General features: G+C 34.7%; 1 protein-coding gene across 8 annotated transcripts in view; it reads right to left on the bottom strand.

Annotated features, from left to right (window-relative positions):
- Window positions 1-6,768: 6,768 nt before the first annotated feature.
- The window catches only part of WASF1 (WASP family member 1), an 84,588-nt gene continuing 75,751 nt past the window's right edge, over window positions 6,769-15,605 (bottom strand). For 7 of the 8 annotated variants that reach the window (XM_057527481.1, XM_057527480.1, XM_057527479.1 and 4 more), the window contains 6 exons: window positions 14,875-15,028; window positions 13,682-13,799; window positions 12,028-12,200; window positions 10,240-10,419; window positions 8,495-9,123; window positions 6,769-7,626 (listed from right to left, as the gene is read on the bottom strand). In XM_057527481.1, coding sequence (XP_057383464.1) covers window positions 7,469-7,626; window positions 8,495-9,123; window positions 10,240-10,419; window positions 12,028-12,200; window positions 13,682-13,799; window positions 14,875-15,028 — 1,412 coding nt within the window. In that variant the 3' untranslated portion in view covers window positions 6,769-7,468. The remainder of the gene's footprint in view (window positions 7,627-8,494; window positions 9,124-10,239; window positions 10,420-12,027; window positions 12,201-13,681; window positions 13,800-14,874; window positions 15,029-15,605) is intronic. The other variant, XM_057527482.1, reaches the window with a different exon arrangement.

Raw genomic sequence — 15,605 nt, 5'->3', positions numbered from 1 at the left:
CCTGTGATTTAGCAATTCCACTCCTAGGTATATACTTACCAGAAATGTCTCCACATGAACAAGAAATATATACAAAAATGTTCATACCAGTATTACTTCTAAAAGCCCCAAACTGCAAACTAAAATATCCATCAACAGTAGAGTAGATAAATTGTGGTATATTTATACCATGGATCACTATTAGAAATGAAAATAAACAAAGCAGTTTACATATAATAATATAGTTGAATTTCACAAACAAAATTTTAAGTAAGAGAAGTCAGACACTGAAAAATTCCACTTATATAAAGTTCAAAATATAGGCAAAATTAAATTATTATATTCAGAAACACATGCTTAGGGGGTATAAGTCTATAGAGAAGCAAGGAAATGATTACCATAAATTAGGATAGTGGCTACCCTTGAGGGAAGGGGTGGTAATTAGGAAGGGCATGAGAGAGGCTTTCGGAAGTAATGACAATATTCTTGACCTGGATGGTGGTTACATTTGTATTCACACTGCAGTAAGATTACTGAGCTAAAAATTTTAGGCACTTTTCTGTATGCATGTTTTGCAATAAAAAAGATTAAAAAACCAAACAAAAGGAATGGTCTGGTCTTTGACATCAAGATGAAAGGATTAGTACTTGCTTAGTATGCCCTTATCTTTGAGTTATTTTATTGACAATGGTAAGTAGTTCACATTGAATTATTCAGATTCTTTTACCGAGACCCTATGCCAGACATTTCTAAGATGGTTGGCTAAGGGTAAAAAAACAATTTATTGCCAAAGAGTTGTGGAAAATTAACCAACCCAGGAATCAAATCTAAAAATATGGCCTCATTTTAATACGCTCTAAAAAGCAAAATTAATAGAATCACATCACACATAGTACTTATTTTTTGAGCTGAGTGTCTTCAAAAGAAAACGGATTCTTACCAACAAAGTAAATGAGGCGGAAGAGATAATATAGACATGAAAGGGGTAGATAAAAAGTCAAATTCCCCAAAGCCTCCCCTTGTTGCTGCTTTGTTTTGAATTAGAACCTCCATGGCAGAATTATCTTTGACAAAATCCTTAGAAGAAGATTTCTAGATCTGAAAGATAACAGAATAAAGGGTAGCTGAGCATGTTAAAATGGGAATAGAGCAGAGATTCTGCAGATATAACAGGATAAAAGGAGAAACTGCATAATAAACTGAGGTAGAAAGAAAACCAAGACAGTGTTGAGCCTAAGGGTGGTGGAATGTAACGTCTTAAAGACAGAAGATTCTTCTGCATGATTTGACAATCCAGGAGACCCTACTAGAGTATACTTAATGAGAAAAGGAGCTCAAACTAGTATTATGGTAAATTAGATGAGAAGAACTTCAACATGGAAGTTTAAGCATGGGATTAAGATACTAAGGAGGTGGTTCTTCCATCTCACAATACAGTCAAAACCCAACTCTAGATAAATCCAACTGTTTCTTTTTGACAATTGTCTTCAAACTGCTGGGGGAAAAAATCACATACTGCAGACTAGAACCACTATAAATTCATGGTCACCCATCTCAACAATGTTTTCAATATTGCATGACAATTTCCTATTTCCCTGGAAAGCTCTCTCCCATTTTTCACATGACTACTTCAAACCTTCTCTACTTTTCTTAAAACTGCTGTCACTTCTCCTGCTCCCCATTTACCCTGAGCAGTGTTGTCATCTACTTCAAAGAGAAAACAGATGCCGTTAGAAGGAAACTTTCTCAACTTTTTTGGCACCAGAACTTCAAATCTTTTTTACACATTCATCCTTTCCTCCTTCCTGCAGGCAAGGTTTCCTTTTACAAATGTAAAATTAATCCCTCCCTCCAATCATGTCAGTAATCCCTTCCCTGCTTTATGTCCCAAACTGCATTACTCATCCTCCCAGACCTGCTCTTCCTCTTAATGGTCCTTATATCAGTAAGCTAGGACTCTGGAAATTATCCTTGACTCCTTCCTCTCCAATTACCAAGTCCAGTGTATTCCACATCCTAAATATCTCCTGAACCTATTTCATTAACCATCTCCTCTGTCACCATCATCCCCAATTATTATCTGTCATCTACTGTACCTGCCTAACTGGTCTCAACCTCCAAGTGTACTTTTAACTCATTTACCACTTTGCAGCTGCCAATCATCTTTCCAAAATGCTACTCTGATGTCAGTTCCTCAATTTTACTGCCCACAGAATATAATGCAAGCTCCTTAACAGGAGCTCCTATTACCTTCTCAAGGTAATATTACCTATTACCTTCTTAGCTCCTAAGACCTTCTCATGGTTTGCTCTTGCTTACCTTTCTAATTTATTTCTAGTTACTCCACTCCTTGTATGCTTTGCATCAAGCATTTCCAGACATGCACACACCAATTTCCTTTGCCTGGGAGACTGTCCACCCTCACTTCAACATTCGCCTGCCTAGGCCACCTCAAACTTTAAATATTATTTCCTTTTGGAGGCCTTTCCTGACTTCCTAGACTAGGTTTGGTGTCTGTGCTAGGAGCTTCCCTAACATAACATTCATTGTTCTTTGTTAATTTATCTGTATGCTCAGAAAGTAGGACTCTGTCTATTCACTGTTGTATCCCCAATACCCAGCAGAGTAACTGCAGGCATCAAACATTTTTGCTGAATAAATAGAAATATAATAAATGTAAAAAGAAAAAGAAAAACAAATCATTAATAATAGATGTGCTCCTTTATCTGGTGTGGTCTAGATAAAAAGTTGCTATAGGTTTTCTTTAAAGTCAAGTATAACATTTCATGGCTTTCATAGGTAAGAATGAAATAGATACTTTTAAGTAATCTTGGAAGCTGTTACAGTAGAAGACAGATTGTGATTTGATGACTCTTGTGTCTTCTGTATTGCTTCCAGGCCAGAAAGCTGTAATTTTATTACTCCTGGAGACATCAATGTCCTATATCAAGAGAGTAGTATTGAAACAGCTAGCCTAAAGGCAGGATGGATAAATAAGAAATTTATCAAGAAGTCTTTGAGTTCTTCTGAGTCTTTGAGACACATACACAAGGAACATATTTATATAGACTATAAAATATTCAAAATCATTATCACTAAACAAATCTATCTATTATAGCAAAAAGAAGAGAGTATAAATATACTGAGAAAAATGACTTCAATACATGCTCAGCTGTCTTTAAAATTTTTTTTTCTAAAGAAAAAAAGTCAGGGCAGCTGGCCTTACAATAATGAGAAAAGATATTGATAAGTAGTCTGTAAAAAAAAAAAAAAAAAAAAGTGCCTGAAATGTTCATTCAAGGCTGGTATTCATTCTTTATTCAGAGCCTGGCTGTCAGACCTGAAAAGCAACAGAGATTACTGATGCATTCTACAGCCAAGTCATGGAGAACATAAATAAATTTGTTCTTAGTACAGCAGTGAATAAAGGGAGGAAAAGACTTATTCTTTGTATTACAAGGGTTCTATGACTTCTGTTTGGCTTCAGTAAGATGATTTCTATTAATTACAGTTATATGACACAATTTAGAAATACCATAATTTGATATTTCATTTTCATTAGTTCAATGCAGCAAAGCTGTCTTTAAATCCTGATATTGCATGATTAATATCCTGCATTGGTTTATTTGCACTTATTTATTAAGTAGTTAACATAGAGATCATGAATTCCAAAAGGAATTTATTGGACTATTTAGGAGCCTTAAATAATTTATGCTTGCTTCAGTTTAGGGAGGTAGTTTTCAGAAAAAAAAAGAAGATGGGGTCAAGATAACTGTAGTAGAGTGAAAACCAACAAAAAACCCAGCAGTGGTATGTTTACTAAAGTCAAAGTCAAAGCTATGTTTTGAAAGTCATTCATGAGAATTCCCATTAAATTAAAACACTTGATCAATTTTGCTCCCTGCCTTAATAAATTACTTCAGAAATATTAATAACTTTCACCTTTTGGCCAGAAGGGGCGATTCTATGCTTTCCATTTCTTAAATTACACACACACACACACACACACACACACACGCACATGTGCGTGCATACACAGAGTTTTTATGAAGCTAGGACTAGTTTTATGTCAACTCTATTACTGAGATCAGCAGGGGAAATTTTTTTAAGCAGGAGCAGTGTCTAGGAAGATGTGATTTTTAAGAGCCTTAGTAGACAGAACCAAAAAGGTATTTCCGAACCCGTTTACAAGAAGAGATATTGTGAGTTGCCTGTTTAAGACAAGGCCGCTGCTGTCTTGTGAGTAACCGATTCGGCAAGCTCGAGTAGTTAATAACTGTGATGCAAAATGGCTTAAGTATCACTTGAAGAAAGCCTATAAAAGAATTAGAGAAACTGAAAAGGAATATGAACTGCAGTTGTGGTGATCTGAGAAGACTTCATGAAAATATGGATGTGAGATTGCTGTTGAAGAAAAAGGGTAGGGCTTTTTAAAAGTGGAAATAAAGGGTAGTGTTTCATAATTTACAGAACACAACTGAAATGAACATTTTTCTTATTTATCTTTAATACATATTTATAATATGAAAATGCTTCAGAAGTCATCTCATCTGCCCAAATAGATTATAAATTATGAAAAGTAGTAGTTATAGCTTAAAACACCTTATAAATCTGCAGCTTACAAATATCCCTTACTTAGGAAAAGTTATAGACACACTTCTTTTCCCTCCATAATGACTGAATTTCATCCCAAATTCCACTGCTGCTAAGTATTTTCCTCCCCTTCTTTTGTCCCACCATTATTGGGAAGGGGAAGGAACAGTGTTACAAAAAAAAAAAAAAAGAATGTCAGAGGGACTGACAGTTTCAAGGAAGTAGAGTATATGCAGAAAATAAAGATCAAATAAATTAAGAACTAAAGAGTGTTTGTTGGATTTGGTAATATGGAGGTAAATGGGTGACTTCAACCATAACAATTGAAGCCAATTATTTGTGCACAATATGTAATTAATTTTTTCTGACTCTATGCTTATGCACGACCTTGTGGAACAGTAACATAATTCAATAAGAAAGAAAATAGTCATTACCCAGTAACTTTCATTCTTCTTAGGGTATTAAAATTAACTACTGAATGATTTGCTCCAAAAGTCTCTCAGCAAGGTAAGTTGAATACTAGACTGAAAAGTTATTTTGATTTTAAAATAAATACTACATGTATGGCCTCTTCAGCCTGTGGGCACTTTCTTATCTTCTAGGAATGTTCTGAAAAACAAACAAAAAAAACTATCATAAACTATTTAGGATATACACTGCCAGTCTTTACAACAGATCCACTTCTATTATTAAGTTTGGGACTGACATGTACACACTGCTATATTTAAAATAGATAACCAGCAAGGACCTACTGTATAGCACAGGGAACGCTGCTCGATAGTCTGCAATAACCTAAATGGGAAAAGAATTTGAAAAAGAATAGATACATGTATGTGTATAACTGAATCACTCTGCTGTACATCTGAAACTAACACAACATTGTTAATCAACTATGCTCCAATATAAAATAAAAATTAAAAAAAAAAAAGACAAAAGGAAATCTTCAACCATTTCCTTTTGTATCTCCCTTAACTGCACCAATACCAGTATCATTCCCTTTTTAGTTACCTGGCTACAATTGAGCTTTACAAAAACTATCTACTAGCTACTGCCTTTTGATCATAAGCACCTTTGGAAAGACAAACTTTAAATTGTAGCACATTTTCTTGAGTTAAATTCAACAATATACAGTTGTGTAAGGTGGGAAGGAAACTCAAATGGCTATCTAATTTCTTGTTCTAGGTCTAGGCAAATCTACCTAAAAGAGCAAAAGCAAATCTTTTTATTAAAGCCACTGTGAAATGTTTTTTATGTCCAAACCGTATTGCTACTGGAGGACTTAGTTCATCATTCCTCTTCTACAAGGATTGCAGATCATTAGTTAGCTACCTAAAACCCCCTCAAATTAGCAGGTTACCAATGACCTCATGTTTCAGCTATCTATTGCCACAATGCTATGCAAAATAATCCACCTCAAAACTTAGGTGTAAGACAATAAACATTTATTTTTACTCATGAATTTATAGGTCAGCTGAACAGTTCTTCTGGGCTGGGTTAATTTTAGCTAGGCTTGCTCATCTGTCTACAGTCAGCCAGCAGGTGAGCTTCAATTGGCTCGTCTAAGTTGGCCTCACTTGGGATAGTTCTCTGCATGAGGTTTCTGAACTTCTAGCAGGCTAGGCAGAGCTTACTTTTTCCACATGCTTTTGGCCAAAATAAGTCTCAGGACACCCAGATTCAAAGGGGGTGGTAACAGAACCCATCTTTTGATGGGAGTAGCTGGGATAGAGGGATCCCTCTATTGATGGGATAGAAGGAAGGATGAAGATTACAGTCACTTTTATAGTCAAACTACCAAAGCCCCATTTAGTCTTTTCTTCATACTAAATAATCTGATATTGATGCTGCTTCTCATCCATCCCTGAATCTGGACTGTGTAAACATTAACAACTAATTTTATCATTGCAAAACATAATTTCAAGAATGCTGTTAAACTGAAGTCAAGATGTGCTGAAATTAGAGAGCAAGTTGAGATTTTAATTTAAGAGCATAAGGAGTTGAAAAATACTGATTTTTTGACTTTAGGAAAAAAATGCCATAAAAGCTACCTTATACACTAGACAATATGAGTCTGTACAATTAAGAGGAAATTACACAGCTTAAGTAGTTTTTAAATTTTTCATTGACTATTTAGAGCCTACTTTATATTATTTGATAAACTATCAGAAAGTTTTATTCAAAGAGGTAACACCCATGAACCTTTAAAATGAACCATTTATTAAATCAGACTGTTATTCTTAACAGTTATGTAAGTTACATGGTTTATGTCAGAGTATTTCACATGGAAAATTTTTAAACTCTTATAGGCAAGCAAAATTGTACCACACAATATATAAGTAGGAAGGGGATACTGCTAAACATTCAAATAAGGCAAGTATTTTAAAACAATAAAACAATAATTAAAAATTCAAGCATTCCTTTAAGAGAATTCAATACTACAAGCTAAATGTACTTTCTGAGTGTATTCATATAAAGGCAGTGTTTCTTCTTTTAAAACGTCAGGAAATGGAATAAGGCTCATTAACAGATACAGCTGCCCTCAAGATTTTTAATCTCAGTTGCTCTTTAAATTAAAATTCACAAAGTGCACAATTAAGATATATCAAAAAACTGAATCAGCTACTCTAACAACAGCTGTCCATGCTTAATACTTAGTGGTTTATTTGACCAAATGATGCCTTTTCAGGGAAAAATAAAAAAAGATAAGCCACTGTAAAACATTTAGTTTGAAATGTATGCTAATATTTTTCTTAGAAATCAAAAATTATGGAGGAAAAGGGTTATTTACCTCAAGGAAAAGAAAGCAAAACACTGGAATGACCAAACATTTTCAAAGAACAAGCACCACAAAGGACATTTGCATTCGGTTTTGTAATATTTATCAATGCATTTTTTCTTACTCCAACCAATCTACTTCATCAAATTCTGAATCATCTTCTGAATCACTGTATTCCACAGCAATACGGCGGGACAGGATGGTGGCAACATCATTTTCAATGCGTTCGTGTTTAGCTTCCTGTTCACGCTGCTCTTCGACTTTTCGTAGCTGAATACCTGATATAGTAAATCCAAACCATTCATTGTAAACCAAAATACAAAATACTAGATATTATTAGATATTATTAATCTAATAAATTCAAATACACATGAGAAATACTAACAGGAAAATAAAAAGCTAGTTCTATTAAAAAGAATTTGAAGATTTGATGAAACTTACCACATACCCCAGTGGATGTCTATAGTTTATTTAGCCATTATGGTCTATTGTGCTTCCCTACTCACCACCTCCTAAAGTTAACCAGGTGATACATTTCTTTTGTTACCTCTACGGTCAAATAAATTAAACATCGTTGAGCATATTTTCTGTGGCTTTGTTCTCCCCAGTACTTGAGGGAAAGGCACTATTATTCATTCTATACTGTTAGTGCCTGGCATATAGTAGGAAATGTTGGCTGAATAAATAAATGAATGTGACAGGTCGTTCCTTTGTTACTAAGGTAGGAACCTTAATCCTTTATAGATATTGGTAAAGCAAGTGTCACTTACATACCAAATGGACAGCCTTAACACTGAGGAAAATACCATTTTAAAAGGAGTTAATATATATATTGAATATAATATTTACAAAGGGTTTTAACTAAATTTTCTATAACATTTAAGTCTGATGCTTTTAATTTCTCATTCATTCAATAAACATTTTAAGAATACCTACTAAGTATGAAAATAAAATGATTAATGTGACATATTTTCTTGAAAAAGACTTAAAATATAAATTGAACATAGCTTTACTTTCTAAAGACCACTTGTACAAAAACATGAGCATCTAAACTTTTATAAATGAAGAAAACATTATTGTCTCAAATATTTAGAAAGGTTCTAATGCTACCATTGCAATGTTTTTAACGGCTCTTGAGAAAATTACCTTTTCGTATTGCTTCCAGAAGTACACTTCTGGCATCACTGATTACAGGTAGGGTTGATGGGTGACGCTTTGGCTCAGAAGCAGGTATAACTTGTGATGGAGGAGATGGAGGCATTAATGGAACATGGGGACCTGGGGCAGTAGATGGAGTTGGATGTAGCCCAGAGGGAGGATGAGCAAGAGCTGCAACTGAGACAGGTGATGATGGTCGAATGCCAGGTGGAGGCAGAGGAGGCGGTGGTGGGGGCGGAGGCAGCCCCTGGACTTCTCCTTGTGGGAGTGGGTGAACTGGTACAGTCTCGCATACTGGGGCAGCTCTAGCTACCGGTGGAGAGGGCTGTACTAGAGGAGGTGCAATTGGAGGAGGAGCTGGGTGAAGAACTCCAGGGGCAATCTGAAGAGGAGCTGGAGGCGGTGGTACTGCTGGAGCTTGCAAAGCAGTGGTTGGAGGTGGAGGTGGGGGAGGTACTGGTGGGGGGGGAGTCGAAGTCATTGAAGCTCTTAATGAAGAAGTTGACAAGGCAGATGGAAGAGGTGGTGGAGGAGGTGGGGGGGTGGCGCTCACAAACACAGGTGTCCTCCCTGTAGCTGGTGACTGAGGACGATTTTCTATCAAACCTGTAGCAGAACTGAAATGATAAAGAGATCCTAGCAAGTTATTTAAAGAGAAAAAACTAACCACACAAAACATAAATGGCTACCAGTAATTATATCAAGGTAGAGGCATTAACATGTTCCTACAAAAATTAAAAATTCTTCAGCAATATTTAGAATGAAATGAGAACTAAAAGTACACTAACAAGAAAATCAATACGTGGTGCTTTGATTTATAATATTCTAAATGATCTCATCCTCTCATGCAACTTTCATATCCACTAGAGCATTTTATGCTTCCTTTGATAAATAAAATGCTCAATTTTACACTGTGATATGAGTCTTCATAATGACTCAACATTTATCATATTACAACACTTGTATTGCTATACCTGTGGCCAAAACAATACTGTATTTGTATTGAAGCTATTAAGACTCATTATATATCATTTCAGTTAAATCAATGACAACTAATTACAAACCACAAAAGGAAATTTATGGCCCTCTTCCTTGCTGAGGATGGAACATCAAATGAGTCAGTGATATAAGATTGATCTTTTTAACTGAAAATTGTAAAGCTGATCTCTATTTCTCTATTAAAAAAATTTATAATGTGGATAACAGTGGACAAAATGAAACTTCAAAAAGCTTTACTAAAAGATTATAATGAGCAATTGTCTGTTCTCTCTCAAATTCTTAAGAGTATTTCCCCCAATATCAAATTAACATTTATAATCAAGTCTTTGGTTCCCACTTCTTTGTCCCTAACCACATACCAAATATTCTTAATTTTTATTAATATATTGCAGATCATGTGCTTGATAACAAAGCTATAATAAAATGAAACACACTTTAATCTTTAAATTATCATTAGCTAAAATTTCCCAAGAGACTGTGTCGGCTCTTATCAGAGGCTGGCAAATTACGGGCCAAATCTGACCCGATCCCTGTTTTTGTAAATAAAGTTTTGTTGAAACACAAACATATTTGTTTATGTATAGTCCATGGCTGCTTTCATTCAACAATGGCAGAGTTGAGTAGTTGTGACAGAAGCCATATGTCCTAAAGCCGAAAACATTTATTATATGGGCCTTTAAAGAAAAAGGTTACCAACATCTGAGATGAAACATCATGTGCTTGTTCTGACATACCTGATACAGGTGGGTATGGGTTTTGCATCTCCTGCTCCATGCACTGGTGGAGGTGGAGGTGGTTCATGTGGTCTGACTAAGACCCTTTCCTCAGCTCTCGTCAGAAGCTCACTCATCTGACTAAACGGCAAGGCAGAAAGCGAGTAAGATCCATCCATATGATCCACGTATGTCTGCGGTCTAAAAAAATATATACAGTATCAGTGTATTTTTCTTGAATAATTGGTGAAGTAAAATGTTCTACCTGAGATATTTAAGGTTTATCCTTTGAATGCCAATATTTTAACTACTTTAAGAAACTTCTTTCAGAAATTTATTACATTCATCCTGCTTTTAAAACACAGAATGCTGCTCACAATGCAACCTTTCCTTGCTGATTCAGGTTATTATGATGACCTTCAGTTATTTTATTATTTTATAATATAATACTAATTCTATTCACAAGGGTGAAAAGTATTACTTTCATAATCTGATAAACAAGAAAAGAAAATAACTTTTAGCCAATTGTGTTCAAAGCTATCTGCCTCTATTTAATTTTTTTCTTTACAATAAGATGCCAATGACAACAAGCTAGAATATGAAAACTGGAATTTTCTACCACCAGAATATCCTGCTGTTCTTTTGAACCTCAATGACTTCCAAGTGTCTGGTGCCCAAGGGAGATAGGTCTCCCTGATACTAGTAGCACAGAGATGGCTAACTACAATGTTTTTGTTTTTTTGCTGTTTTCAAAGGTGCTAAGGTACTCAGAAAATAGCTGAGTAACATAATAACATGTGACTTAAGTCAGATTTAAGCAAAATTTTAGATACTTTGAGAATGTGAAGACTTATAAATATTTACTGACTGTAGTGCATGCTGGAGACAAAGCTGGATTTAAAAGATGTGTACAAAGCAAGTTAGAAATTATTATATTTACACAACTGGGTCAGCTCAATACCTCAATCACTTAACAGTGATTAGAAATAAATGTCTGTCTACAGATTATTAATTTTTAAAAAAATCAGTCCTTCCAGTCTCTTTTTTTCAGTACTGCATATAGATAGTAGCTTATATATATATTACTCCTAAAATAGGCCAAAATAATTTATACTTATTATTTGAAAGAAAGTCTTAAGTTCTTTTCCATTCAAAAATCAATAACTATAAAACATATAATAATAACTATAATCAACTGTACACAAATTTCTTCACAGAGAGATGCTAGTATAATGTTTGTTAGGGTTGCATTAGTTAGATAGGGCCCCTGGCCACTGAGAAAGGAAAAGGACCTATTGCATATTTCTGCAACAGGGGATGAGTAATTTTGTTTTGAAAGTCCTGATATATCTGAGGTGGAAGATGTGGCATAGAAAGGAAGTCAGGGGAAAGAAAAAGGAACAAAATATAACCCCCTTCCAATTCCTATTTTATATGCAGTGAACCAATAATACTTCAAAAAAAAATCCAGACCCAATTACTCTATTATGAAATTCTAAGGCTCTGCCTGAACTACTGAGAGGGAGCTGAGACTTCATATGAAAGTTAAAACAACACCGAAGATCATCTACTCCAACCACTTCTTTCTACAGATGAGAAAACTGAAGTCCGGGTACAAAAATGACCTGCCCAAGATCAGACTTCAGTAGGCTCACAATGGTCAGGGTTTCAAAATCAACTCAATACTTATAGAACAGGGTCTGTCAATTCAACAGTTCAGGACCTAAGACTTAGACATATAGATATTAGAAATAAAGCCAGTGTTCTACCATTAATTTTGTTTAAAAAAACAAACAAAAGAAAAGAAACCTTGTTTCAAAATGAGAGGCCGGTCCATTAGCAACTTCAATATGCTTATGTAAGAGATTAGCATCATCTTCAGCCAGCTCTGGACCTTGGGCCAGCTTCTGCCATTCTCTCCGCCTGTCATGGGGTGCTCTTGGCACTTTTTCTGGTTCATGAGGACGATCTAGATTTTTCTGCTGTAACAGATGTATTGAAACAAAGCCAAATGTTGAAGTACTATGTTTTTAAAAAGAGGTTATAACAATGAAAATAGAATTCTAACATCAGTATTGAAAAAGACAATGTCATCATAATATAGTAAAAGTAACATAGATATAGTTCATTTGTGCATTCAGAGCTAAATCTTAGCTAGTTTGCTTTTAATCCCACTTTCGAATGCTTTTTTAACCTTTAAATGAAATTGATGTATCAGATAAAAATAGTATGTCTACGTAATAAAACTTGAGGTCAGAAAGTCCTTCCAGATGAAAAAAGATTCATCAACTCTGCTCCCACATTATTAGTTTTTGCTATAATGAGTGAAATTTCTACAATTAATGGCACTGCCTACCTCTAGCCAAAACCTGAAACTTTACTAAGGTTCTGTTATCTGAGAAACGACTAATTAGCTAGCCAATACATTAGAAAAAAATCCAATTACCCAATTAAACCATAATAACTGTCACTCAACAGAAAATAGGGTATTTGAAAAATAAAACAAAAAGTGATTCCAACTGTGGGAGAAAAAGTATAGAAAGAAACCAAAGGGGCCAAGCAGGTAACATATGTGAATAAAAAGAGTCAGATATAAGACGAGGCCTGCACTGAACTAGACGAGTATGTCCATCTAAGGCATTCCAGTTCAAAAATTTAAAAACCACTGTGTTTGTCAAACAAAACTGCTTGCAAGCATAGTCTGGGCTACCAGTCACCAGTCTGCAAACTCTGGCTAGAACACTGGTACATTGTCTAGTGCAGAAAATAATAACATGTAGGCATTTTGGGGAAGAGCAGGGAGAGCAGAGATAGCTATAGGAGAAACAGAGGGATGATAAAGACAAACTTTGCCACCTTCATAATTCTGCCTAAATCCAACTTTGCTTCCTCCTTCTATATTTCTAGTTATCATTAACATGGAATAAAACAGATCCAAGTGAATTTTATTAGAAAGCAGAAAATGATAATACAGCAGACAGGTAACAGGAATTTAGTGAGACTGTTATAAGCCTTCCATTTAGGATATGCTCTGTGGTAAGAAAATATTAACTTAATCTACTTTACCAATATCTGTACAATATTCCTTTGCTCTGCTTTAGCAAAATGCCTTTCTCTTCCCTGGTCCACTTAATTCTTATTTGTTCTTCAAGATTCATTATAAGCTTTGTTGAAGTGTTTATCAGCCCCGTCCTCCCTAAAGCAGGTGCTATTTTGTGCCACTCAAACCCTCCATGCATACCTCTCTGTTAGGGGGGGCACTTATCACACCATATTATAATAACCTAATTGTTCATTTGCTCCCCATTAGACTGTGACCTTTCTGTGTGGTTATAAAGACTTCAGTATTTGACCATATGAACCAAATACAACTGTCAAAGTACAGAATTAATAAAGTTCCACATATGCAACAAATCACAAATACATGAAAACTAACTTCAATTTTTTGCATTTCTTGTAATACCTTCTGCTTTCTCTTTTCCTTCCTCTTATCCTCTGTATCTTGTAACATTTTTTCTTTCCATAGATCAAAGAAATATGAAGGATTGGTATAAAACTTCAAACCTTCTTTACCATCATCTCTGAAGTATAAAATATCAATTAAAATATACATTAGTAAGACTTAGAGAGGCAATAGGAATAGAAGTAATTTTATTAAAATTGTTTCCTCTTACATTAACAAAATATAGCATGTGTAAAAATATTGGCAAAATAAAAGAACATGCACCAATAGAACATTTCTCACAAATCAGACAGGAAACTAAGGAAAATGGAAAACCAGAAGTTTTTCAGAGTTGGTATTCATAATTTAAAGGTACAACTGGACAATTTTCATCCCTAACTTCTACTGAATGTTAAGTTTTCTATAAGTCCTGTGGGAAATTCCAGTAATTACAAATGATTCTGCCAAAGATAAAAGCCTGAAAGGACAACAGAACAGAGAAACTATACAGGGTTTCTGCCAATACTCTAATTTACCTATCATCTTACCAAATCCAAAAAATATCACCAAATAGTCATTCTAATAGTAATAGTTATATCCAATGCCTTGCATACTGACAAATAGTTTCAAATAACTATCCAAATACCATTTTATTCAAGACACGTGTTGTGCCTCAAATCACCCATTTAACAATTCATGTGAAAGACTCCAAAGAAAGGCTGAATAAGTCCAGATTTCTTTAAATGGTAAAAGAAATTTAAAAACAGATACTACATATTCATTACACAGAAATTTAATGCAAAGATCAAGAGTAGACAAGAACCAGAAAAAAACAATATTTATTTTATTAATGTGGTGGGATTTTGAACTCTTTATTTTTTCTTTTCCATCTAATTAGAAGTTAAATTAAAAAGACAATAACAACTCCTTGTCTCTTCATATTCATGTTTGCCATTGGCTTTTCTTAAAAACACTTGTCAAAACAACTCCTTTGAGTAAGTCTTGTTTTTTGTATGCCCAAACCTTGGGAACTCACCTAGTGAATAAAGCAAAGGTTTTCTAAAGGTGGTGGATAAGGAGGGTTCTCTGCATTGGTCAAGAGACCAGTGAAATAAAAAATGTTTGGGGATTTAGCATTTAAAGGTAGACTGCTACATATCTGAACTTGAAGTCTGAAATAAATAACCGGCCTTCTTACTTATTAGTGTACTGACCTGTAAGGAGTGAGTATATTGAGAGGTGGAGGCTGTTCACAAACATCGTACGTCTCCTGCAATGGAACAGGCAAAGTCCTGCGGTCGAAAAGCTGCTGATCTTGAACTGTAGAACTTCGGAAAGCTTTTCTCATGGTTATATCTTGCAAAGACACTAAAACAAAAATCCAAAATGTATTGTTTTATTTTACTAAGATGATTTAACATAAGGACAAATTCATATACCGTATTTGTTTAAAAGTCAGAAGGTCGTGACTGTTAGTGGCTTATGAATCAGGAACCATATTTTAAATGTTCTATCACTATATGTCACATCATTTCGTGCTTTATTTTCCCAATTAGATGGATCTTAATGCAACCTCTGATTTCTCAGGCTCTAATGACACCTGAAGCATATGCTACATTTCCCATCAAATGCACCTTTTCCTTTTCTCTCCTTGCCATCCCCAGCCCCCACCAACCTATATTTTCCTCTTTTTTTTCTATAATCTTTTTTCCATCTCCCTTTATTACTTTTATTTAGCTTATACCAATAACACTAAAGGAATTACTTAGTTATCAGTGGCATTCTGGGCTAAATGCACTATTGCCTTCTATGATTTAGAGACTATAAGTATGATACATGGACTATAAAGTTAAAACAAACTTATTGTAAAGAAAATTAAGTTTTCAAGTACTGGGCAATCTGTACTGTTGTCTATTTCACTTATCTTTTATCTTGTTCTATAAGG

Source organism: Balaenoptera acutorostrata, chromosome 14 (assembly GCF_949987535.1).
Source record: "Balaenoptera acutorostrata chromosome 14, mBalAcu1.1, whole genome shotgun sequence".
Lineage (NCBI taxonomy): Eukaryota > Metazoa > Chordata > Mammalia > Artiodactyla > Balaenopteridae > Balaenoptera > Balaenoptera acutorostrata.
Note: the sequence above shows the minus strand (reverse complement) of the source record. Positions and strands in the feature narration are given on the sequence as shown.